The sequence below is a fragment of the Mus pahari genome, chromosome 3 (genome assembly GCF_900095145.1).
Source record: "Mus pahari chromosome 3, PAHARI_EIJ_v1.1, whole genome shotgun sequence".
Taxonomy (NCBI): Eukaryota; Metazoa; Chordata; class Mammalia; order Rodentia; family Muridae; genus Mus; species Mus pahari.
This window is the reverse complement of record NC_034592.1, coordinates 28,608,164-28,635,537: the sequence shown is the minus strand read 5'-3', so window position 1 is coordinate 28,635,537 and position 27,374 is coordinate 28,608,164. Positions and strand designations below refer to the sequence as shown.

General features: G+C 37.0%; 1 protein-coding gene across 4 annotated transcripts in view; it reads left to right on the top strand.

The window, feature by feature from the left end:
- Lrp1b (LDL receptor related protein 1B) overlaps nucleotides 1–27,374 on the top strand; it is a 1,962,444-nt gene that overhangs the window by 1,120,864 nt on the left and 814,206 nt on the right. For all 4 annotated transcript variants that reach the window (XM_021192210.2, XM_029535926.1, XM_029535925.1 and 1 more), the window contains exons 12-15: nucleotides 2,088–2,268; nucleotides 7,699–7,918; nucleotides 9,853–10,042; nucleotides 23,763–23,885. In XM_021192210.2, coding sequence (XP_021047869.1) covers nucleotides 2,088–2,268; nucleotides 7,699–7,918; nucleotides 9,853–10,042; nucleotides 23,763–23,885 — 714 coding nt within the window. The remainder of the gene's footprint in view (nucleotides 1–2,087; nucleotides 2,269–7,698; nucleotides 7,919–9,852; nucleotides 10,043–23,762; nucleotides 23,886–27,374) is intronic.

The following is a 27,374-nucleotide window of genomic DNA, read 5'->3' as shown; positions in this document are numbered from 1 at the left end:
CTTGTGGCCTCTGGGATTCCTAGTTCTGGCTTGGCCTCTACTGAGGCAGGAGTCTTCTCCTGATGTTGTGGACATATGATTCCTAATACCAGCATGGCCTCTTATAGAGGAGTGTTCTTCTTTTGGTGTTGTGGGTTATGATCTCATTACTATCTTAATAGGCTAGTTAGCTAAAGGAAAGCATATCATATTAACTATGAGTAATAAACATAATTTATACAGAATTTAGGACATACTAGACATTATTTTAAGGTATATTCTCCAAAAATAAAAAAATAGAGAAATGGAAAAATGAATAAACAAATAAATAAAAAAGAATTTCACACATGTACTCATTCAGTCCTCAAAACATCTTTTAATTTAAGCATTGTCCTTCTGCTCATATGTAAGTATAAGGACATTGTAGAAAAGAGCAGTCAAGAAGCTTCCTTAGTTCTTGGGCTAGACAGGAAGGTACAGTGGGGTTCACCACCCAAAACCTAATCACTTATAAGTTACAGTTCAATTTCCAAAACCAAAACAAAACAGTTAGGCAGAAGTTCCTTTCAAATTATGCTTCTTTGGATTCAATTCCATCTTACTATCATCAGTATGTAATCCTGAGTGGTAATATATAGCATTTCCAGTTGAAGAAGGCCAGTGGTAAAGCATAAGGAAATGTTACTAAGTTAAGAGTTTTAAAAGATAAGAATGTAAGGCACCTAGACCATCAATATACACATTTTTTTTTTTTACAACATGATAAATTGATAATAGCTAACATGCTCTAAGACGTTGCCCTATCTCAGGCAGGACAGATAGAGTTCCCGCAGTACTTCAATTATGATCTCTGTGCCCAACTCACATTTGGTTGACCCCAGCTTATGACCTCAGAACAGGAACAGGAGCTGTTTACCCCTGGTTTAGAATCTCACGGCAGGAACTATTATTGCTTTCTCTCTTTAGATAGATCATTGTGGTGATTTATTTACAGTGCAAGAAAAGAAATTTCCATTTATAGTGTTATAGTGACACTATAAATTCCTTGAGATAAAGTAAATAAGTTATAAGTCACGGAGCAACAGAAAAATTTTAAAAATTAGAAGATTTTCCACCTTGACTTTTTTTTTCCTGAAATTGATTTCCAATAAAATGTGATTCTAAATTTCATCCATGGATCATGATAAATAGCAAAGAACAAATAGCTATTCTCCACTATGTTAGAATAGGCAAGTGCACAAAAAAATCAAACATCATTAAAGTATAGACAGCATTAAACATCCTCCTAAGCATAGGGAAAATTAACCTGTGAAGCTATTCTGATGTTCTGAAGCATCTTGGATAGTAAACTATGACCACATAAGTTTGCTTTGAAATGTTAACTTTCCTTTTTGTAAAACCGAAGTTTTGGATTAGATCAACCTTTAAATTTCTTAAGGGCATTTCTCATACAGTACTTCCTATACTGAAACTTACAGAGGGTCCTTAAAATTCATATTCAGGCAGCGCCAAGCATACTCAGTGGGTTTTTAAAAAGAGAGAGACCACGTGAGTTGAAAATGGAAAATGGTGGAGGGATAGTGGAGGAATTGAATGGAGGAGATGGGGGGTAGCCTTCACTAGAATGCATATAAAATATATGAAATTCTCAATAAAAAAGGTCAAAAATACAGAAGCATTGTAGATGTTCTTTCAAATTTCTGTTCATAACTATACATGTATATATTTAGGCTTTTATGGTCTTGTAATTTGTATTTCACATTATTCTGTAGACTATTTTCTTGGTTAAAACATTCTGGTTTTCAATTAAAATAGCATATGATTAATTTGTGAACATGTTTAACACTGTAATCCCTATGATGGGAGTGGGTCTATCATTTGCATGACAAAATATTTAAAATAAAAATGAAAAAAATCTATAAAATGTGCTATATGGAAAATCATATGATAAAGTTCTTGGATTATAGTTTTTGTCTGTTTTTCTCTTTTCATTTCAATTCTTTCAGTGTTTGAGAAACTTCATTAAATACATCAGTTGTGGTGGAAATTATTTGAGTTTTAATATTTAATATATATTTAGTTTCTTTCTTGCTTTTACATTTCTATAGATCTGGATAATGTAGAAGGTATTGCAGTGGACTGGATTGGAAACAACCTTTATTGGACCAATGACGGTCATAGAAAAACCATTAATGTGGCCAGGCTGGAAAAGGCTTCTCAGAGCCGGAAAACTCTGCTGGAGGGAGCAATGTCTCATCCAAGGGCAATTGTGGTAGATCCAGTCAATGGGTATGTAAGCCTGCTTCTGATGGTTCCTGGTTTATATGTATTAGTCGAGGCAAATTTTCTTTAGATTCATGTGAATTGGTGAATTCATATGGGAATAGGAGATGAAAGGAGATATTTACTCAGTGAGTTCCCATCCTAGAAAATCTGTTAGATAAAAACAGAAAAATGAATTAAGTAAAATAAGCAATTGTTTTTCTATTTCTATAGAGGATATGTCACTTAAAGATTTTGAGATAAGCACTATTTAGACAACCTGACACCAGGACATGTAATCATTCAGTCAATGACTGTATTGGTTAAACTTTTAAGCTCATCATATTTTAGGCATTGAGAACTAACATTTATTTTGTACATTTTCTGTGAACAATGCATTTTGTTAAAGTAGTTACTATACCCCTGTGTGTAACAGTCACAGCAATCTTTTGAATGGTTGCTGTTCTTATTCTCTTTTCTTGAAGTGATCATAGATCCCATTCAATTCAATTGCAAACAGAATGGTTAGATATTAAACCCAGGCAGTCTATCTGCAAAGTGTCTTTTACTCAGTCCATTCTATTCCTTTATATGAGTCTATAGTGGTTTTAAGCTCATTTATATTTTCATCTGGGAATATGACCTCATAGTTTTATGCTACATGGTCAGAATGAAATATTTTATGGAATAATTTGATTTTTTCCTTTAGTCCTATGGCATGAACATAAAATAACATTCATAAAATATTAAAGAAATGTGAAAATTCCTAACAGAAATTCAACATTAAATGAATAGATTGCATAGTTTTGGCTTCTGGTTTCTGTATGAATGTGTATTTCCATTCCAAGAAAATATGATCACAAATGGATATTCTTTTGATCCAAAGCATACATTAAAAAGGAATAGGATGTGAGATGTCCATTGTAAGCTGAGATCACTGAAGTACAACTTTTAGAACTGCATGATTTGAAAATAACTTCAAATACAAGCATAGTACATCTTCCCAGAGAGTAGATGAATCACTGTACGCATTTTCAACAGAATTAACTATACTTTAGTTCTGACATTTTCGTGTTTGGCTTTCATAGTTATCTGTTCTATTACTGAAATATCAATTTCATATTGTCCAAATCTTCTTAAGTCAAAATTTTCTTTGTGCAGATGAAGTGGCAAGAGAGAAGAAGACCATAATAGAGCTTTGTGTTTTATTTTCAGTGTGAGGATAGTTTTGGAGGTAGCATGTTCACCTTCATTTTAAAGAGCCTAATCTTAGCTCTATCTGAAAACTGGATCAGAAAGCATTGAGACTAGACATGGAAGTCTGAAACAATTTGGTCAAGTGGTTATTAAAAACATGTCTGGTTAGGGGAAAGATGGAAGAAGCTGAGGAGGAGGGTGACCCTGTAGGAGGACCAGCAGTCTCAATTAACCTGGACCCTCAAGATCTTTCAGATACTGGAACACCAACCAGGCAGCATACACCAGCTGATATGAGGCCCCCAACACACATACAGCAGAGGACTGCAGGGTCTGTGTTTAGTCAGAGAAGATGCACCTAACCTTCAAGAGACTGGAGGCCCCAGGGTGTTTAGAGGTCTGGTGGGGTGGGGACATCCTCATGGAGACAAGAGGTCTGGGAGGAGGTATGGGATATGGGACAGTCAGAGGGTGGACCAGGAGGGGAACAAAATCTGGAGTTTAAAAAAGAATGTCTAGTAATGAAAGGAAGCATTACCCCCAAAAGTTTATTCTAATATTTGGAACTTTATGTAACTGTTTCCAGAGTAAGAACTTTATGTTTTCTTCTGCTTTCCAATACCACTAGCTTTTAGAAGTACATAGGGGGAACTCATTACTCATTGCAAAGATATACTTCATCAAAAGTAACAGACAATTAAAGGACCAATACAGTATTAATTATTTCTTTAATTAAAAATCCATGCAACTTATGCATATCAATAGAAACATGGAGGATAATTGCCCTCCAGAAACTTGTGACTATGTGAATGATGCACAGTCGCACGATTACAAATGAATTAAAGATACTGGGCCATCTGTGTCACTGCTGCTATATTCTCAGCAGCTACAAAATGGAACCAGCCTAGATATCTCTCAACATAAGAATAGATGATGAATATGAAATACAGACATAATTCAATTGTATTTACTGATAAAGAAGAATAAAATTTAAAAATTTCAGGAAAATAGATCTAGAAAATACATTAAGGTGACTCAGAAAAACAAGTGTTTTCTGTTCTCAAATGTGTTCCCTTGCATTATGTATATATATGTATGTATGCGCATGAGTAGAGGTATGTGCAGGTATAGGCTAGAACTCTAAAATGAAGCCCATGGCAGGAAAAAAAAAAGGGGCACTGAAGAAAGGTGGTCTAAACAATACCTGTGACAAACCAAAAAGATGTTATGTGGGGCAGGTATCCTATGATGGAAGTGGAGAAAGCAGTTGGAGAAAAACTCAGGCAGGGTTAACAATAACAAATTGTGTTTGAAAATGAAACCTAATGTGCATGTTAAGTTTTTTAATAACAAAACAAAAGTAGAGTGAAATGCAAAGCAGGGGCCTAGGAAATAGTAGCCTTGAGGACAATTGTTAATGTGACAATGACTTTTGACTCATTTTGTTAACATATTCATTTTAAGGGTTTCAGAATAAAAAACCATATTTGAATATTTGAAGCTGTTTTGAATTTAGCATGAGTAATAAAGACAGAGTGTTGGTCCTGGCAGCAGGAAACACTGAAGGGTTAAACCAAGAGACAGCTTGACAACAGGATAGAACTCTGGAAGGAACAGGGCTTGAACACCCACCAATCCCTGGGCTTGGCTGTAAATCTCCACCCAGGAAGTCTGGACCCTGGAACCTCACCCCACTCCAAGAAATGCTGGATAAAGGCTACCTGCTGCTCAGTTCTCTGCAGCTTCTGTCAGCAGCAGAGGCAGCCACCCATTTGTGGTCCTCCCAATTAATCTCTTGTGTGAGGTTTGTTGGAAACTATAATTTTGTAGTATTTCTTGGATGGGGACTGCCAGAATACCTTTTCTTCAGAGCTGTACGTTTCCATTGGGGAAGCCTTTCCTCTCAGTATTATAACACTTACAGTTAACTCAAACATACACTGTCTCTACTAAATTGGCATCATCTGAGGTTGGTTGGGAGGGGTGTTGGGGTTTCCAGAAAAATGAGTGGAAACTCATGATGTTAAGTAAAATAAGCCAAACTCAGAAAGATAACTATCACATGATTTTTCATACGTGGAATCTAGATTGTGTGTGTGTGTGTGTGTGTGTGTGTGTGTGTGTGTGTAGACCTTGAAGGCAGTAATAAAAAAGTAATAAAAAAGAAATACTTTTTTTTTTTTTGATATTTTGTCTTTGTAAAAAATAATCTTAGGTACTGGATCAGTTCACAACAATTCTTCATTTTAACAGTGCCAAGACCCATGTGGCTTACACTGGGAAAACTTACTGGGTGGTGAAAAAATGAAGAATGCCAGACAGAAACCTGGGAGCAGGTGGGCTGTGTGCTCTGATGAAGCCACACAGTGACTGGAACCACAGAGTGTTAGGTACAGCTCACAGTGAGGGACTGTCTAGTCCCTGTAGGAGGTCTTTCTGGGTACAAGTGTCTGGCTGTAAGCATGGTTTTGAGTAAGCTGTAGTGGCTAGTTTTTGTACACACTGTTCAGTTGTCTGTAAGCACTTGTAATTGACCAGAGAAGGTTTGGCCAATTTTGAGGCATATGGGGAAAAGCTTTGCCAATTTCCCATGGGTTCATGGCCTTAATCCTTCTCCTATTTGTTTTCTTATCAACAATACACCTTCACTCATGACTTTTCCGACTGCTGGCTTCATTCAATCCCTACAGAACGGCAAAAACATAAACATCATTATTAGAATTTCAAGCCTGTGATGTTTGTATGCTTGTATGCATACATATGCATGCATATCAATAAACATATTTTTGTGATTCCAGATAGGGAGCTACAAAGTAAAATGTGTATGTCATAATCAACAGAAAAAATTGTGAGGAAAGTATATTCCTGTTTCAATAATGTATAATTTAGTAATAAGAATAAAACTGCTTTAATTAAGTGAATATAATGATTTTAGGAAAAGACATTGGAGATGGAATAGCATGTAGTTCATTTTATGAAGCTGATTTATATAAATAAAACTAAACATTTGTGGCTGTCATGTAGTTAGAGAAACTACAGTTTCTTTTTTGACAATTCCTGTGTTGTCACAATGATAAAAGCCCTTGTAGGGGATGCAGAATAGATCACAGTAAAATACCATCCTGGCTTTCTTTCAGATTCATACACCATTTCAACAGGCAATGAAAATTTATTGTCAACTGTTAAGAAAATTTGATAAAAGCTTAATTGATATAAAATAGTAGAGGATATATTTTCAACTTCTACTTATCAATTTGAACATTTTTAAACTTCTTAGTCTGGATTCAGAATTTTCCCAAATTATGTCAGAATTATTCCCACAACGGAGGGAAAGACATCAGGGGGCTTTTGAAAGACCTCCAGCTTAGATAATCATTGGTCCTTTTCAGAGCTGTGTATGGCTGCCAAAATGAAACCCCCGTTTAATTAATAACCCAGGAACTTTCACATGACCCTTAAACAACACATGTAGTGAGTTTCAACCTTATTCATGAGGGGATTGGAACATTAGCTCCAGGCTCACTCCCCCACTGTTACAGCTTACACGGATCCTTTTCTAAAGGAAGTTGTTTTGTTTGAGATAGAAATTAAAAGCTCAAAATCTCAAGGTCAGTCAACCTGCTGTTATTAAACTTATGTGCAGCTAAATCATCCTTTGTGGAGTTGGGATAATAATAAACAGCAATAAAGCATAGATAATTTGCATCAGGAAGATGAATTGGATCTGGCTAAATAAAGCCAATATGACGGTGACCTTTAGAATAAAGGCAATCCAGTTGCCTATCTAAAAATAAAAACACTAATTCACCTGAAATTAAATAAATTCTAGAGTAGATCATTAACTGTGCTCTGGATTCTCATGTCAGCTGCCAGCTTTTTAATCACTGAGCCAAATAATGCATTTTATGGAACAATATTTAAAAGTAATGCTACGTTAAAAAAAAATCAGGGTTCAAAGAAAATAAATGTTTGGTACTTACCACGGTTTTCATTAATGTATTAGGCAAGTCTTAGTGGCTGGTGGTAAGCTTTTTTTGGTAGCCTGGGGGATGGTAGCTGGAAGTAGGTTTTCTGCAGTGAAGCTATAAGGTTGTTTCCTGGCCTTGGCTCCCCTGGCTTCTCTGAGCTAACTGTTACAGAAAGAAAAGTTTATATACAACATATCTGCAAGCTACTGACTTATGGAAGTACCAAATCTGAGGGTGCTTCTAGGTGGCTACCGGAGATAAGGAGATAAACTCTTTGTTTCTCACTTCCTAGTTGGATGTACTGGACAGACTGGAAGGAAGATAAAATAGATGACAGCGTGGGAAGGATCGAGAAAGCTTGGATGGATGGTGTGAATCGACAGATTTTTGTGACTTCCAAGATGCTGTGGCCAAATGGCTTAACACTGGACTTTCACACCAGCACATTATATTGGTGTGATGCCTACTATGATCATATTGAGAAAGTATTTTTGAATGGAACCCACAGAAAGGTAAGAAGAGGCGAGTGCTGCTGTTTGTAACCCACAGGCTTCTTCTTCCACAGAGCCTTGTTGTGCTGTGTTAAAAATACTTTCAAGTTTATTTTTACCCCTCTGAGGTGGCTGCCAATAGTCTCTGTGGGGTGGCTGAAGGAGAATGAGCATTAAGCTGTGCAGCTGGCATTGGCCTCCGGGAGGCCAGGCCCAGCTCACTGCAGTGTGCCAGGATTTGTGGGGGTTTTTAAAAGAAGCCCTCCTGGTAGCAGGACTGATTTTACAATGCAGGCTTTCTACATTATTGATGGATTTTCTGTGACCAAGCAACCCCTCTCTATTTAAATATGTTCAATATTTGCAGCTGAGATTTAGACAAAGTAATTATACAGCATTCCTCTGAGTAAAGAATTTTGTGATACTGAGCCCGAGATGCATTGCAGGAATGGGCTGAATTTCGAGGCAGTTGGTACAAAGAGATACGCTCTTCCTATTGCTGTTTTTGCTTTAATCATTGTAAAAGGGCCTGGCGTTGTGGGGTAATGCTGAAAAGTGTTTAGTTGAGAGTAAGACACAGGCCTAGTGATAAAATCATCCTCCTGTTTCTTCCTCTTCAGTCACTAGCAACCTAGAGCCCCATGGAATGACTTCAACTATTATGTAAAAGGTGAAGATAGGGTAAATGAGACACTTCCAAATGTGTCCTTTGATCTAAGGTCCCTTCTGGATCTGAGTCTTGAGTGGTGGGGTCATGCTACTCACTAAGAATTCTTTTTGAGAAATAAATTGTACTTTCAATGGTTCAATCATTGGTTATCAACTAATTCCACCAGATAAATAAACTTGATTGGCATGTTCTATGCCATATATTTCACAACTATTAACTAAATATCTGTACTTCCTCTGAAAATGTTAGTGTGTAGACAATATATATGTACATAAATAGATTTAAAATACATGAGTATGTGCTAAAGTGTATGCATGTGTGTGTACATACAATGTGTATAATTTCATGCTCATCATATTTTAGGCTCTGCTGTATCTCAATCTTTAATTATAAATTTAACTGGAGGTTTCTATTAAAATGAGCACATTTTCAATTTTTATTCTTAAACTATGTAGATAAGTTTCTTAAAATTCGAATATTGATTGATTGAGATGAAAAAATTTGCTTTCATATACCGGTATGATCTTATAAGTGATGCAGTAGGATTTTATAAGTGATGCAATGTAAGAAGAGAGGATATGTGTTGGGTCTCTAGTGTATTTCCTATTTATCAATTCACTGTGCAAGATGACTTGACTGTTCTTCTCATTTCTCCATGTCAATAACAAATGAAAAGAAATAGAATAATAATACAATATAATCAAAATTAAACCTCATTAGCAAATCTTATCTATGTAAAATTAACATTTTTCTCTTTTATTGTTATTTCATAGATCTCATCAATTTTCATTGGTACAATTGACCTAGAAAAGTCTTCTCCATTCATACAGCCACTCAAACATTTCATTTCACTTGATTATTAGATGAGCAACATGTGTGTGTAAGTGTATATAAGTGTGAGATTGTATGTGTATGTGTGTGTGTGTGTGTGTGATTGTGTGTAATAATATTCAGGTTAACTTTCACCCAAGAGAATAATAAATATCACGCAGAGGGAGAAATAAAGTTGAGTGATGCCATTTTAACATTTCTATTCTTCAACATCTCTGCAGTGTCATTTATGAAAGAAATTTGAACACATGAAGAATTTCAAAAAAAAATGAGAAGACTAAGCTCTTAGTGTAAAAATATCCTTGGTAAATCTACTCAGATAAAATATGATGAGTTAAGAGTGTAGTTAGGTTGTCCTCTGGTAGAGTTACAAATATTATATACTTAAATAGTTATATTTGGAAATGTAGTCTTGATTTTTTTAGTATGTTTACATTCATTTCACATTTTCCAGGTTGTCTACAGTGGGAAAGAGCTGAACCATCCTTTTGGACTGTCGCATCATGGGAATTATGTATTCTGGACAGATTACATGAATGGTTCAATTTTTCAACTAGATTTGATAACCAGTGAGGTGACGTTGCTGAGGCATGAAAGAGCACCACTGTTTGGGCTTCAGATTTATGATCCACGAAAACAACAAGGTATTAAAAAACTCAAAACAAAAATTTCGACATCTTACAGGCTTCACTCTAGCAGCACCAAGTTCCATTTTGACAATGTCGATAGTTTTATGATGAACATTGCCTGCTCACTCTAGAAACATTCAAATCTTTGTGCTTGCTAATAAAAAGATATATTTATTTTCCCATTTACTTATTTATTTATTTATTTATTTATTCATTCATTCATTCATTCACTGTACTTCTCATTATCCATCCCTTTCTCCTCCTGGCTCCCCTATACCACTGCTCCTTTCCCACTTCTTCCTTCTCTTCTCTAAGAAGGGGGAGCCTCCCAGGTATCATCCTACCCTAGCACATAAAGTCTCTGCAAAACGAGATGCATCCTCTCCCACCAAGCCTAGAAAAGATATCCCAGGTAGGGAAAGAGGATCCATAGCCAGGCCACAGATTCAGGGACAGTCTCTACTCCCACATTTAGACCAAGCTGCACATCTGCTACTTATATGTTGGGGCGGGGGGGGGGAGGGCTAGATCCAGCCCATGCTTGCTCTTTGGTTGGTGATTCAGTCTCTGAAGCACCCAAGGTTCCAGGTTAGTTGACTCTCTTGGTCTTCCTGTAGAGTGCCTATCTTCTTCAGGGACCCTCGGTCCTTCCCGCAATTCTTCCACAAGACTCTGCTAGTTCTGTGTAATGTTTAGTTGAAGGTCTCTACATTGGCTTTTGATTGGCTGCTGGGTGGACCCTCTCAGAGGACAGTTGTAGGGTCGTGAAAGGCAGTCTGGTTTCTGTTTGCCATAAGACTAGAAATCCCAGTGACCCTAAAGGGACAGAAGGTGTTTCCCTCTGTCCCCAGGGAACCAGGCTCCGGGGATGAGGCCACAGCCCTCCATAGATTTGTGGCTATCAGTCATGTAAGGACAATGCCCAAGTCCCTCCACAGGTAGAGGATGTGACCTCAGGTCACATAGCCTCAAGACAGATCTCCGTTTTAATGAGGTACCTTAAGGCCTGGAGAACTTAGCCCATAATCTCTCCTTCCCAGACACTCCTCCCTACAAAAGATATTTTACCTCAGGTCTACCTTGAGAAGCAGGGCATGGTTCTACTGATCCACATTCCACCATGACAATAAATGTCTTAAAACCATAGACTGCCTCTTTTCATCAGAATTCGCTGTGGAGAACAATGGAGAAGGCTTTCTCCTAAAGAGCCTCCATCTAATCTTCCATAGGAGGCCTCCCTGAGCTCCCAGCCACAGCCATCACCAAACCAAGCCCAAACCCAAACCCGCTGCAGTCATCAAGCCAAAGGCTCTCCCTGAAGGACCAGCTAGAGCTCTTCCCTCTTATCCCCTCCTCAGCCTTGGACTAGATCTATCCCGCTGGTCCCTGCTCTTTTCTCAGCTCCTCAGTGGCATCCAGTGGTGCCTGAGTGTTCAAGAGCCTGAGAAACAGATGGTCCTGACCTCCCTACAGGCCAGGGGACCTCAAGTTAGCTCCAGCTGTCCTGTGCCTCAGACTGCTCACTCCACCCCTGACTGAAAGCCTTGTGCTGAGGCTTCCCCATAGCCTGACACCAGCCTGGCAACAGTGTGGGGTAAGCACAGTCAAAACTCCCAAGTCCTGCCTCCCTGAGCAGCCGCTGTGGCAGAGCTGACACAAGACACATTAACCCTATAGACAGTTATGTGAGGAGTCTGTCAGCAAGCATAACAGAGTATCATTAATAGTATGAGAAATTGTTTCTTGTCCATGAGATACGTTTCACTTGGAGCCAGCCATTGGTTAGACATTCCATCAGTCTCTGCTCCATCATTGTCCCTGCACATCTTGTAGGCAGGTTTTATAGTTTGGTTGCTGCCATAATCTGCCCAGCGGGAGTCCTGCCTGGCTACAGGAAGTGGCCACTTTAGCCTCCATATCCTTCACCATTAGGAGTCTCAGCTAGAGTTACCCCGCAGACTCCCTGGGGTCTCTCCCCTACCCCACGTCACCCCAGTCCCAGATCTCTGACAATTCCAAGAGCTGACCCTTGTCCCCTGTCTCTGTTCCTTGCTCTCTCTACACCTGATCCCCATGACCATTCCCTTCTCCATCCCCTCTCTCATCCAGTTCCCTTCCTCCATTTGCCTCCTATGACTTTTATTTGCACTTCTAAGGGAGATTCAAGCATCCTTGTTTGGGCTTTTCTTCTTCCTTGGCTTCTCTGGATCTGTAGCATTGGTACCTGGTAATTTAGGGCTAATATCCACTTACAAATGAAAACATACCATGCATGTCTTTTGGGATCTGGATTACTTCACTCAGGATGATATTTTCTAGTTCCAAACATTTGCCTACAAGACTAGCCTAGGTGAAGATCACAGGGGATTTTGTTCAAGAGAACTCGAGGTGTTTTTTTTTTTTTTTTTCCATTTATTTTTTCCAGAAATGTTCTTTGTAATTTAAAAAGTTGTCAAAGAATAGTAGTGAAAGGAGGACTTGAATAATTGAGAAAAAAAGATGAATTACTCATACAGATTTTATTGACAATTCTGCTGCTGCACTGCCTAATTAGGCTCCACACATAGTTAAAGAATGTGTAATAATAAAGTGGAAAAACCTACCCCAATAGTCACTTCTTACTAAAATCAGATAATATTGTTATATTTTATCTTCATGGGTTATTAATATTTATTATACCACCACAATTATCATGACCCCTAACTAAGCACTGAAAACAACTTAGTAAACTACATGGTAGATGTTTTATGGGTTTTAAATAGTTGCTAGTCCTTTTTAATGTAGATATATCCTAATAAATATTTAATGACCACACGTTCCAATGAATTTAGAATGAATAAATTGCATCCTTAATTTTCTGATACAGATGTTATTAGCAGAGATTTGTGTAGCAACAAGGCTTTGGAAGGTATCTGCAGTAAGATAGTTATCATAAACAGAGCATCTCATTCTAGAACCTCAGGTTTCCTACGTTATTGAAAATTATATATCGATGGATAAATGATATGCAGAAAATGCTAAATACTGATAGCTAATTATTAATTAAACTGTCTTTAAAAATAGTAACACTGATATTATCTGGAGTATAATGTATAAGTTCAAGAAATGAATGACAGAGGAAATGGCTTGAAAGGGCAATTCTCTCCTAGCATTCCCGAAACTTGACTGGCATATATTTAGTTTGGCTGTAGTATGCTGGGAATGCTCCTTTCCCTCCCCCACCCTCCCTACTCCTGCCTTCTCCCTCTACACCTTCAGCTCAAGAAGGAACACTGGCTTTTATTCTTAGGAGGCTAGAGCTCCCTTACTCTGCCCATTGCCCCTAACTCCTTTTTAGAAACCATTACTCCTAAGTGCCATTTCTAAACTCCCTTTTGCCAGAATTCATATTTGCAATCCACAAAGACTTTAACCCTGTTGTTGTTTTATGAAGTTGGTTATTAAATTCAAAGTGTTATCGAAAAAAATATTTTGGTTCACCATAAAATGGACCTTTGATCTATTCCAAATTTTGGAACCATGAAATACTCCATGTAGATCAGAAGTATATCTTTCAACAAATTTCTGTGAGGATCAAAATATCATTTGTTACATTAAAAATAGATCTTCCAAGACCTAGTATGTGTGAGAAATTCACAATATTCTCCTATATCATCTTAATCAGGAAATGCTAGTTTAATATTAATCTCCCTGTACATGCAAATATTCAAAGGAATCATTTATCAAAGTCATGTGCAGCCAACCATGTGACTTAAACAGTGGAATGTATCTGGTGTTTGCAAAATACCATTACTAAACAATTAATCTGTACTACCTTTGGATAAAGATATATATTTTTTTTCATTTAAAATTGAGTACTACTTCTTTTTATTATTATTATTATTTTCTTTATTTACATTTCAAATGCTATCCCGAAAGTTCCCTATAACCATCCCCCCCGCCCCTGCTCCCCTACCCACCCACTCCCACTACTTGGTCCTGGCCTTCCCCTGTGCTGGGTCATATAAAGTTTGCAAGATCAAGGGCCCTCTCTTCCCAATGATGGCCTATTAGGCCATCTTCTGCTACATATACAGCTAGAGACATGAGCTCAGGGGGTACTGGTTAGTTCATATTGTTGTTGCACCTACAGGGTTGCAGCCCCCTTCAGCTCCTTGGGTATTTTCTCTAGCTCCTCCATTGGGGGCCCTGTGTTCCATCGAATAGCTTAAGATATATTTTTTAAAAGTTTTTCTTTCACTCATTGTTTTACTGCTGTGAACAGACACCATAGCCAAGGCAACTCTTATAAGGACACCATTTAATTGGAGCTGGCTAACAGGTTCAGTCCATTATCATCTAGGCAGGACATAACACCATTCAGGTAGGCATGGTACAGGGGGAGCTGAGATTTCTACATCTTCATCTGAAGGCTTTTAGCAGAATATTTACTTCCAGGCAGCTAGGATTGAGGGTCTTATAGCCCAAACCCACAGTGACACATCTACTCCAACAGAGCCACACCTTCTAATCGTACCACTCCCTAGGCCAAGGCCATTTATAAACCATCGCACCCAGGTAATACAAGAGATCTTAATTACTAAGCTCATCATTAATGTTCATTTAGAAATGATTGTGTTCTGAGTTACTTAGAAAATATATCAAGCCCAATCAATTAATTTCTGTTTTCTACCTAATCTTCCTACGTCTAATAATTTTCCATATTATACTAATCTTAGAACACACAGTACAGTATGGAAAGAATTCCTAGTTGTTACTGCTTGGATTCAAGTCAATATTTATAAATTTTAGACAATCTTCAGGAATATAGACATCGTGTTCCACCTTTAATTATATTGATCAATACAAGAAAATCAAGATATTAAAAAGAATTAACATATTTAGATGAGAACAGCTTACCCTACCATGGTATAATTTTCCTCCAATTTTCTTGTTTTGTTCTTGTCAACAGTTGAATATAAGATGATATTTAAGTTTTAAAATGCATAATTAGTGAATATATTTGGTTATATTTTTGTCCTAATATTCTTTTTATTAAGACTTTAAAAATTGTTTTATTATGTGTATGGATGTTGTGCTTGCATGGGCGACTGCTTATTAAATTCAAACCTGGTGCTTGAGGGCAGAAAAGGACATTAGATCTCCTGGTACTGGACTTACCATTGGTTTTAGGCTACTATGGGGGTGCAGAGAATCAAAGCTGAATCTTCTGCAAAACTAGCCTATGGTCTTTGCTGATCAATCTCTTCAGCCCCATATTGGCCTTTATCTAAAAGGTAAAATACAGTAACTAAGTAGATCACTAAATCCCTTCAAGAGTAGTCATTACAATTTATTCTTAGAGTTAAAAGATATGTTAAATTGTTCCCATCCATGTGTGACAACATCTGTCTGGCTTTCTTGCTTTCTCTTCTGCACTCTCCTTGTCAATCTAAGAATAAAGCTCCCCCCTCTCTTTCTCACACACACACACACACACACACACACACAAACACACACACACACAAACACGCACACACACACACACTCATATATGTGGGTTTAAACTGTATTTTAGTGTAACATTTATACGTATTTGGTTAATAAATAAATATAATTTAGCAGTAATTAGTGTCTATGTATTTGTAGTATGTATGTATGTATGTATGTATGTATGTATGTATGAATATGTCATATGTTTATGTGCAGGTGTGCTCACTGGCACTTGAGTATGTGGAAACTAGAGGTAGATGTTTGGAAGTATTCCCCATTATTCTCTACTATATTTTTTGAAATAGAGATTTTTCACTGAACCTGTAGCTTTCCAGTTCCAAATCCTAGGTCAGTTGCTAGAGAAGGTTCCAAAGATGCAGTTTCCTCTGTGCCTTTCCTTAGTGTGTGAATAAAAAACCGCAAGACTGACATTTTTTGTGGTTATTGGGTACTCAAGCTCATGTCTATATGTTTGCACAACCAAACCTTTAGCCTCTGAGTCATCTCTCAGACATCTTTTGATTTATTACAATTTTATTTTATTTATTCAGTTTACATCTCAATCACTTCCCCTGCCTCCAGATCACCCTCTTTCACAAGCCCTCTCTTCATTCCTCACCCTTTCTCCTCTCAAAGGGTAGAGGACCCTTCTGGGTATGTCCCCACTCTGGTACTTAATGTCTCTTCAGGGAAGGGCACAATGTCTTCCATTGAGGACAGACAAGGCAGCCCAGATAGAAGAACATAAAACACAGACAGGCAATAGCTTTTGGGATAGCCTCCACTCCAGTTGTTCAGGACCCACATAGCTGCACATCTGCTATGTATGTGGGTAGGGAATAGGTTCAGCCTGTGTATGCTCCTTAGTTGGTCAGTAATTCAGTCTCAAGGGGCAAGGACAGTTGATTCTGTTGGTTTGTCTGAGGAGTTCCTACTCCCTTCAGGAGTCTTAATCCTTCCTCCACCTCTCCCATAAGAGTCCCAAGGCCCTGTCCACTGTTTGGCTGTGGTTCTCTGCATCACTCTGAGTTAGTTGCTGGATGGAGCCTTTCAAAGGGCAACCTTGCTAGACTACTGTCTGCAAGCATAACAAACCTGGGCCTGTGAAGGCTAAATGCCCCAGTGTAGAGGAATGCTAGGAGAGTGAGGCAGAAGTGTGTAGAGGGTGGGAACACCCTCATAGAAACAGGGAGAGGGGCTTGGGGAGGGGAAACATGGAAAGGGGATAACATTTGAAATGTAAATAAATAGACTATATAATAAAATACTAAAAAAAATAGTGTCGGGGATTAGTGCTTTCCCATGGGGTGGGTCTCTAGTTGGAATGTTTAATGCTTAGCTCTTCCTGCAAGTCTTTGTGAATCCCCTGTACCTGCATTTCTTGTAGACAGGATAAATTTGGGGTCAAAACTTTTGTAGATGTGTTGGTATCTCTATCTAGGGTTTCTACCTGGGTTAAGAAGGAAGGTGGCTACTTCAGGTTCCTTATTCCCAAAGTAGTGAATCACAGCTAAGGTCACCCCTTGATTCTTGGATACTTACCCCAGGTCTCTAACTCTTCCAGGAGATATCTCTCACTTCCTCACTCCTGTCAGTTACAAATTTCCATTAATTTTCATGGCCATCTAGCCATCTCTCCTGTCATTACCCACACCTGATTCTGAGCCACCCATTCCCTTCCCCATCCCCCCTCACTCCCAGTTCCCTCCTTCCTTCTGCCTCTTATGACTATTTTATTCCCCCTTTGAAATGAAATCAAAAGTTCCTTTTTTGGGCCTTCCCTTTTGTTTAGCATCTTTGGGGTCTGTGTAGTATACAGGTACATGATACCTGTATTTTATAGCTAATATTAACTAATAAGTGCATACATACCATGTATGTCCTTTGAGTATTGGTTACACAGCTCAGGATGGTATTCTCAAGTTGCATCCATTTGCCTTCAAAATTTATGATTTCTTTATTTTTAATAGCTGAGTAGTATTCCATTGTGTAGATGTACCACCTTTTTAAACCTATTTTTTAGTTGAGGGACATCTAGGATATTTCCAGTTTCTGCCTACTACAAATAAAGTTGCTATCAACATAGTTGAGCAAGTGTAAGTATGTTATAGTGGGGCATCTTTTGAGTTATGTCCAGGAGTAGTATAGCTAGATGCTAAGGTATAACTATTCCAAGTTTTCTGAGAAACCACCAAAGTGATTTCCAAAGTGATTGTACAAGTTTCCCCTCCCACCAGCAATGGAGGAGTGATCCCTTGTTCCACATCCTCACCAGAATGTGCTATCACTTGAGTTTTTGACCTTAGGCATTCTAACCAGTGTAAGATGAATCTCAGAGTTACTATCATTTTTTTTTCCTGTTGTCTAAGGACTTTGAACATTTCTTTATGTGTTTCTTGGCCATTGGAGATTCCTCTGTTGATAATTCTTTGTTTGGCTCTATACCCAATTTTTTAATTGGGTTACTTGAGTTGTTGATATCTAGCTTCTTAAGTTGTTAAATGAATTTTGGATATTAGCCCTCTGTCAGATGTAGGGTGGGTTAAGATCGTGTCCCAGTGGCAGGGTACCATTTTTTCCTATGAACAGAATCTTTAATCTTAAAGAATCTTTTCAGCTTCATGAGGTCCCATTTATCAATTGTTGATCTTAAAGCCTGAGCCATTGGTGTTCTGTTCACAAAGTTGTCTTCTGAACCAAGGAGTTCAACTCTCTTCCCCATTTTCTGTTCTATTAAATTTAGTATATCTGGTTTTATGTTGAGGTCTTTGATCCACTTAGACTTGAATTTTATGTAGGGTGAGATATGGTTCTACTTGTATTCTTCCAGATGCAGAAATCCATTTAGACCAGCATCATTTTTTGGAGATGCCTTCTTTTTCTCCATTTTATGGCTTTAACTTCATTGACAAAATTCAAGTGTGCTTAGGTATGTCAGGGTATTCAATTATAGTCCATTGATCAACCTGTCTGTTCCTATACCAATATCATGCAGTTTTTATTACTATTTCTTTGCATTATATAATTAAATCAGGGATGGTGATACCTACAGAAGTTCTTCATTGTACAAGACTATTTTAGCTATCCTTTTGTTGTGGTTGATTGGTTGGTTGTTTTCCATATGAACTTGAGAACTGCACTGTCAAGATCTGTAAAATAATGTTTTTGGAATTTTGACAGGAATAGCATTGAATTTGTAAATTGCTTTTGGTAAGGTGGTCATTTTCAGTATGTTAATCCTACCAATTCATGAGCTTTGGAGAGTTCTAGTCCACCGTATAAACAATCTGAAAGAAAAAAAAAAGCATGATCTTCTCATTAGAAGCTCAAACATTCTTTGACAAAATCTAGCACCTTTTCATGTTAAAAAGTCTTAGAGATATCAGGGATACAATGTGCATGCACAAACATAATAAAAACAATATATAGCATGCCAATTACCAACATGAAGCTAAAAGGCAAGAAACTTAAATCAATTCCATTAAAATCAGGGATAAGACAAAACTGTTCACTCTCTCTGTATCTATTCAATATAGTTCTATAAATTCTTGTCAGAGCAATAAGACAACTAAAGGAGATCAAAGGGATACAAATTGGAAAAGAAGAAATGAATGTATCACTACTTTGAAGGTATGACCCCAAAAATTCTACCAGAGAATTTCTACAGCTGATTAACATGCTCAGCAAAGTGATTGGATTCAAAATTAACTAAAAGGGGACAGGAGAGATGGCTCAGCTGTTAAGAGTACTGACTGCTCTTCTGAAGGTCCTGAGTTCAAGTCCCAGCAACCACATGGTGGCTCACAACCATCCATAATGAGATCTGATGTCCTCTTCTGGAGTGTCTGAAAATAGCTACAGTGTACTTACATATGATAATGAATAAATCTAAAAAAAAGGCCCAAATGTAATGTTTGGGGAAATACCAGAAGGCATTTGCCACCACCACAAAATTAACTTAAAGAAAGGCAGTAGCCCTCCTCTATACAATTGAAAAATAGGCCAAGAATGAAATTAGGGAAACAACACTCTTAAAATAGCCATGAAAATGTAAAATATCTAGGTGTAACTCTAACCAATTAAATCAAAGACCTGTATGACAAGAAATTCAAGTCACTGAGAAAACGAACCGAGGGAGATGTCAGAAGATGGAATGATGATTTTTTATTTTATTTTGTCTTGTTTTATTTCATTTTGTTTTTTAAGATATAGTATATAGCTGGGCTCTGCATAATCCAACATAAGCCTGTGATTAAAAGAATGAATCATTATACCAGGCTAGAACATGTGATTTGTTTCTTACTTTCTAAAGTAGTAATTGTTGTTGCATTTGTTTGACAATTTTTGTTCTTTATTTTGAGATAGGATTTCTTGTAACCCATTTGGTCTTAAACTCACTCTATACATGAGATTGACTTTGAACTCTTAATCTTCCTGCCTAAATCTGCAAAGTACTGGGATTAGAATCACCATTAAGTATGATGGTACTCTTTTTTTTTTTTTTTTTTAAATTGTAGTTATAGCAACACTAAGTTTTTTACTCACATTGTTTTAATATAAAGTTCTACTTGACTTCTTGTGTAGATATTAGGAGTCAAGGGCTTTTAGTCATATCTCCATCATTCCAGAGGTATCAGGGCCTATCTGATATGTATATGTAGGGGCCAGTCACACTGTTTTGTGGATTGTGTAAGTGTGTAGTTTATAACCTGGCCATATTCACATTTTTCTCTTCCCAAATTCCCCATTATGATAAAATTAACATATAGAAAACTCAGAAAATTTATCTAGATCCTTTTATTTTATTTTTTCATTTTACATAATACCTTAGTATCCTCTGTCTCTCTCTCTCTCTCTCTCTCACACACACACACACACACACACACACACAGACAGAGAGACAGAGAGACAGAGAGACAGAGACAGAGCGACAGAGAATATAAAATAGCCTCAAATCAAGCTAAAGATAATCATGAAAGGATGAAAATATAATTGCTAAAGGAAATGAAATTTATAGATCATTTCGTCATTTCTTCAGACTGTTTAGTTGCCTTTTCTGAAATGTTCAAATATTAAATGCATGATCAATGAGACACCTGAGTCTCACTCTGACACTTCTTATCTGATATTTGGAATAAACACAATGTCCAGGATATCTTTTCACTTAGTAGCACCCCACTACATATGAAAATAAAATCTAAACATGGGTCTTTTTTACAAATATGGAACAGGTACTTTCAAATTCAGGTATGATAGAAAGAAAATGCAGGGATAAAAATGGAGCAGAGACTGAAGAAAAGACTATCTGGAGACAGGCCCAACCTGGGATACACCACATGCGTAGGCACCAAACCCTAACGCTAATACTGATACCATGTTGCACTTGCAGACAGAAGCCTAGCATAGCTATCCTGTGAGAGGGTCTACCAGCAGCTGACTGAGACAGATGCAGATATTTGCAACCAAGCATTTGACTGAGATAGGGACCCCTGGAGAAGAGTTGGAGGAAGAACTGAAGAAGCTGAAGGAGCTGGCTATCCCACAGGAAAAACAATAGTATTGTCTAACTCAGATCCCTCAGAGCTCCCAGATACTAAGACATGGACCAAAGATCATGTGTGGACTGGTCCATTGCCCTCAGCACAAATGTAGCAGAGGATAGCCTTGTCTGGCCTCAGTGGGAGAGGCTGAGCTTAATCCTGGAGAGACTTGATGCCTCAGGGATAGAAGAAGCTGGGGTTGGGGATGAGCTGGGGCTGGGCAGGTGTGTGAGGGGAGAGAGAGGATGAGTGGGTGGCAGTGGGTGGCACTGGGTGTGTGGGTAGGGGACCACCCTCTCAGAGGCAAAAGGGAGAGGGGATGTGGTGAAATATTCTGGGAGGGGTGACCGGGAAGCGAGGCAACATTTGGCATGGTAAATAAAGAAAATAATTCAATTAAAAGGAAATAATTACATTATGCAAATAATTTTCAGAAATATTTTTAAATGATATATTTCAAAGCATACTATCACGTAAGCTCTGATGGGAATATGTTGTTAAAATGGAATTGAAAAGTAAACTGGGTCATTAAATTATAAAAAGGTCTAGGCCCTTGTAATGAGATAGGTGAATTTTTCATGTTAATTTAGGTTTGGGATTTCTATTATGTCAATGCAAATACTAATTCTTTGTTTTCAGAATCTTGTATTCAAATAAGGGGAATATATTTTAAATTTTAAATAATGTTGATTTATTTCAAAATATAGAAAAATTGTACTCAATGAAAATAAATGTCATGCCATTCATTCCTATATTATGCATATATCTTTAAAAATATGTAACCACATGCATTATAATCAAGTTTCTTATTTCTTACTGTTTCAGTTATGTATACCACTAAGTATTGTAAAATCATCCCAGTTTTACAAAATCTGGATGCTATCAAATGTTACATATGACATTTAGTGATGCACGTGTTGTGAACACAGAAAGGGTGCCCTAATGTCCAGTAAAGTTTTACATATTTATCCCATAAACATGGAATATATATATATATATATATATATATATATATATATATATATATACATGGAAGCTACATAAAACATTTCTACAATCTCTACTAGAAAAAAAGAGATATTTTTCATTATCCTCTGAGTTTAGAAATTGAGTTCATTGCTTGTATGATTTGCTACCTTAACTTTACATAGGCTCCATAATTTTATGTATATAAAAAGTTAAATGCACTTCTCAGAAAATGAAATAAATTGATAAGACACTCTAGCTTATTTCCTCTGATCTGAGATTTGTAAGATAATATGTAGGATTTTATAGTACGCTGCACCACTGTGAAGAGCTTCTCTTCCCTACAGTGCTCTCCATGGCAATACAACCCTTCTGGCGTGCAGTGTGATAACCCCGTCTGTAACTCTAGTTACAATATTAACATTTGTACAATAACTATCATGCTTTAATTGTTTATTATTTATGGTCAAAGTGACTAAAGGCTGTCTTTTTAGTGTTTCACTCCTAAAATAATAAAACATTTTAGTTATTGATGATATTAAAAATTGAAGCGTGCTGTAAGATTATCTGATAATTGCATGGGCAATGTGCAGCTGGGGTTTAGTAATTCTCTCTGTAAAGATGGATGCAAAGAAAGTTCCCCTTCTCTTTCCTCCTTCTTCCTCCCTTCCGCCATCCCTCCCTCCTGCCTCCCTCCTGCCTCTGTCTGTCTGTTTCTCTTTCTTTCCACACTGTTATTCTTTAGCTTTTGTTCTCCTTGGAATTGTTCTGTTATTCAGACTGCCCTGATACTCAAATTTACAGGCAAGAACCATATCACCTGGATTAATTCATTTCCTCGATTGATTGTCCAAGTAGGAGTAAATTATATTAAATTTGTGATTGTATAAATATTTGTGATTATTACAGGTTTTTTAACTACATTTTTATAAAAATCGTATCTCAAGGCTCTTCAAATTTGTCCTTGATTATTTTCTAGAATTTATCATGGGCTCCTGACATATGTTGATGAATTCCTTTATTAATGTCATCTCCTGTGCTCCATCAGTGACTCTATTCCCAAAGTCTCTAGCCCAGCACTTCTGCCTTATGTGCTGTGAATTTTCTCGATTTGCCATGTTTTGTGGTATCCTCAGCAAAATAACATGCAGCGTACTCACCCTACCAGAGAAAAATCAGATCCCACATGCTTGCCTGCTCAACGGTGACTTCCACCTACATTTTCAGAGACCTGTTTTACTTTTCAAAGTACTCAGGCCACCATGCTATAATCATAGTCTGGGGAACTGTACTTGACAGCCAAAAACCTAACTTTCTCCCTGCTCCAGGTCGCTAGAAAATTATTACCGAGGACATAGTCCTCTGTCAACAACATATTCCTCTTATGTACCAAAGCAACATATACTTTCAACAACATATTCCTCTTATGTACCAAAGCAACATGTACTTTCAACTGGTTTTGAAAGCCACATCTATTCAGGTTCAATGTTGAGTATAACCACAAAGGTGAGCTGTATATATGACATCTGCATTCACATATTTATGCCCATTTATATTTCAGTGAAAGAAAAATATTCCTGAAAGCTAGGTATGGCAGTATATGCCTGTAATTTTAGCAGTTGGATAGTAGACAAAAAAACCAAGGACAGAACATTAAAATGTAGCCTGGGCTCCATAAGCTTAAAAAGAAACCATATTTTAGACATTGCATAAACACCAGATTTGTGACAATTCCCTTTCTTTTTTTTTTCCTGCAGGTGACAATATGTGCCGCATTAACAATGGTGGCTGTGGCACCCTCTGCCTGGCCATTCCAGCAGGCCGAGTGTGCGCCTGTGCTGATAATCAACATTTGGATGAAAATGGAACTACTTGCACATGTAAGTTCCTTTTTTCTGACACTCAATGTGTATGTGGCTGTTAGTGAAGATGAGAAACATGTAACAACAACAGAACTGAAATTGCATCTAGAAAGAATTTTCTGGATAAATGCTTAGGCATAATTCTAGACTGTCTTATGTGAATCAATTTCTACCATTCATAGAATTAAAGATAACATGCTGCATAGCATACAGTCCTGCTGTGTATGGATCAGCAGACAACGTCAGTACATCTATGCCACACGAGTAAATTTTTCCTGTCATACTAAGTCTCATAATTGGTACTTGCAGCTGACAACATATTGGAGGTGGTGCACTTATGAGTCTTAAAACTATTTTAAAAGAATTGGCAGCTCAGATGTCTGTATTTGGAGGTAAAGAAGAAGGAGGGATGTCAAAAGGAGACTTCTAAAGAATCTATAGGGTATAAAAGCCATGATTCAACTGGATTGATTAACTTGGATTAAAGATACTCTTCTTAGTTTTTGTCGTATTATTCAATTTATTGTGCTTATTATTCCAGGATGAATCCTGAAATTTCTTCTTCCTACCTCAAATTGTATCCCCTAAGCACAATAACTGCCACGATAATATGTTTGTAATGAGAGCTAAGTAAAAATTTCTTACAGGGTTTCAATTTCACATTGTGGCTCAAGGTTATTCTGAGAAAGTAATTGAATAGTATGTATGTATGTATGTATGTATGTATGTATGTATGTATGTATGTATTTATGTATGTGGATATGTGTGCAGAAAGGTGATAGGCTTATATTAAGAAGTTAACTAATATTCAAAGAGATGGATAAACCTTTGGAGGTGCAAACTGAAAACCCCGGATAGGAGAAATCTGTCCAGAGCACATGCAGACTTAAGTCTCAGGAATTAATGATTCAGTTCAGATTGAAGAGGGAAGATTTCTGGGCCTACATAAGTCAGAGCTAAAATTATTTCATTTTGGAGCTCCATTCTCTATTACATTGTACTTCTGTTTCTTAGCCATGGCTCACAGTTCAGTATCTGTTACATTAGGTTTATATTTGTTTAACATGTGCGCAAATGTCTTATTATTTAATTTAATACTTACCATTAATGTGATCCTTAAGAACTAAATTTTAAGTCACTATTTCATATTTGATAGTTGGAGACATTTATGGTATATTGTAAAAGATATTTGTGACTTTTTCACTGTTTCCAATTCCTTCTGTAGTTTTCTGTATAGTCTGCATTCAATTTGTGTTTTATCTTTAGTTATTTGGAATACTACCAGTCCTACCATAAGGAAATTTTTTAAAAAAATTTGTCAGTATATTGAATGTCACTATTATCTTAAATTCCAACTATTTGAAATGAAGACTTTAGCTTCTTTCAGCTATTCTCTTTATCACCTTTACTTTCATCCTTTTATATTACAATGAAGTATTTCTAACCAATGACATTATTTTGAAATATCAAATTAGTTATAAAGATTGGAGGGGGCTTCAAGGATAGAGCTAGGTAGCAGAGTGGTAGGCAATGTGTGAAGTCCTTTACTTGATCCCCAGCATTGTAATATATGTTACAATCTAATATATTCCCCATATTTGGAGCTAATTAATTAAAATTAAAATTAAAATTTTTTAGATTCTTTTGTTGTTGTTGTTCTTGTTTTTTGAGACAGGGTTTCTCTGTATAGACCTGGCTGTCCTAGAACTCACTCTGTAGACCAGGCTGGCCTCGAACTCAGAAATCCACCTGCCTCTGCCTCCCTAGTGCTGGGATTAAAGGCGTGCACCACCACACCCGGCTAATGTTTTAGATTCTAATTGAATAGTACAGTTCTACTGATAGTCTTTTTTAGTATCCAAGCCTTCAGTCGTCCATTATTTATTAATCATCACTAGTATTGGGATATATTTAAAAAGAAACATCTTCAAGGAGGAAGTATAAACCTGAATATATATGTTCATTCTAGATATACTCTATGTAGAACTGAATGCTAATGTCTTACAAATGTCCCACATTTTTCCTTTTGTGAGAGAAACATTCCTTAGTATATGAATTCTTGACTAAGCAAAATTTCTCTTCAAAAATCTTTACTTCACAAAACAGTGTTCATTATTCCTAGGATTAAAAATACCTCCTCTCAAGGTTGCAGGGAAGACAAATTACCATGTGTTTCTGAGTCACTAGAGGATGGTTTCTCTGTCTTTGTTCTGAGTACTATGTTTGCCTACCATTGTCTTGCTAGATTTGAAAAGAGTCTACCCAGCCGCCTCACACATCTACCCACAGACAGATAGTAAGCATTGTTTTCAACAGATAAAATTCTCTCACATCACATGGTTTGATAACCTGAATTTTCTTCTTAATCTCTGGGAAATAATATATACCTAATCAGCACATTTATCAATATAATATTTTTATAATATTTTTACAAGGATCAGTTTAGCATTGTTTTTCTACTATATCGCCATAATTTCTGTCCGTAAAAATGAAGAACTCTGAGATTTTAAACAGAATACAATACACATACACATGCACACTCACAAATGTGCATGCACACCCACAGGCACATGCATAAGCGTGCACACACACACACACACACACACACACACACACACACACACACACAAACACACTGTTTTAAACTCCCACCAGATCTGCTTTCCCTTCCGCTCCATCAATAGCCTTTCTGTCAAGGATGGAAGGTAGCATTGAATATGCATCTGTTTTAGTTTTGCTAGATACAGATTTGTGGTTTGTCCTGCAAGCATTAAGGGCCTACCTCAGTACCCGAGCATCACCAGATTTTCTCAGTTTCCAGTTAAGTCTTTGAGAATGTCCTGAATGAATCATTAACAGTCACTTTTATAAAATGTTAAACACAAGAAGTTCTCTTAAGACATTTTTTTTAATGAATTCAGGGGGAGTATACTTATCAGACACTAACAACATCAAAATTTCACTTTAGCTCGAAAGTTTTTAATGAGATCCTTAATCTGCATTATGCGAATCATAGTTATGTGGGTAATTTACCTTCTAACTATATTTCCTATTTTCTTCATTCCTATGGTCAATCTAGACCTTATGGATAACTTTAGAGTTAGATCTGTATGTGTATAGTGTGGGAAAGATTGGTAAACTAACAGATAACATTATTGTAGAGTAGAAGAAAGTAACCAAAAGAACATGAGTATAGATTCATACGATAAAAGAAAAGACACGGGTAAAAAAATATGAACTGAGTTAAGGAAAATATAAAAGCTACAATTATCCTATAAATATAAGGAGCAACGACTTGCCAGTGTTTTCATCATTATTCTAGTAAGTTATACCTATACATATAAGTTGTTTTATGTACATTCTTATGGATCACAGAAAATATATGAAATGGTTTATGAATAAGCTTTTCATTCTCTCCTAGACCTATTATCACTGGAAAGCACATATGCATAAGGAAAAGCACATATTGTTGTTACTAGTTGTATTAGCTACACATAAAGCAAGCCT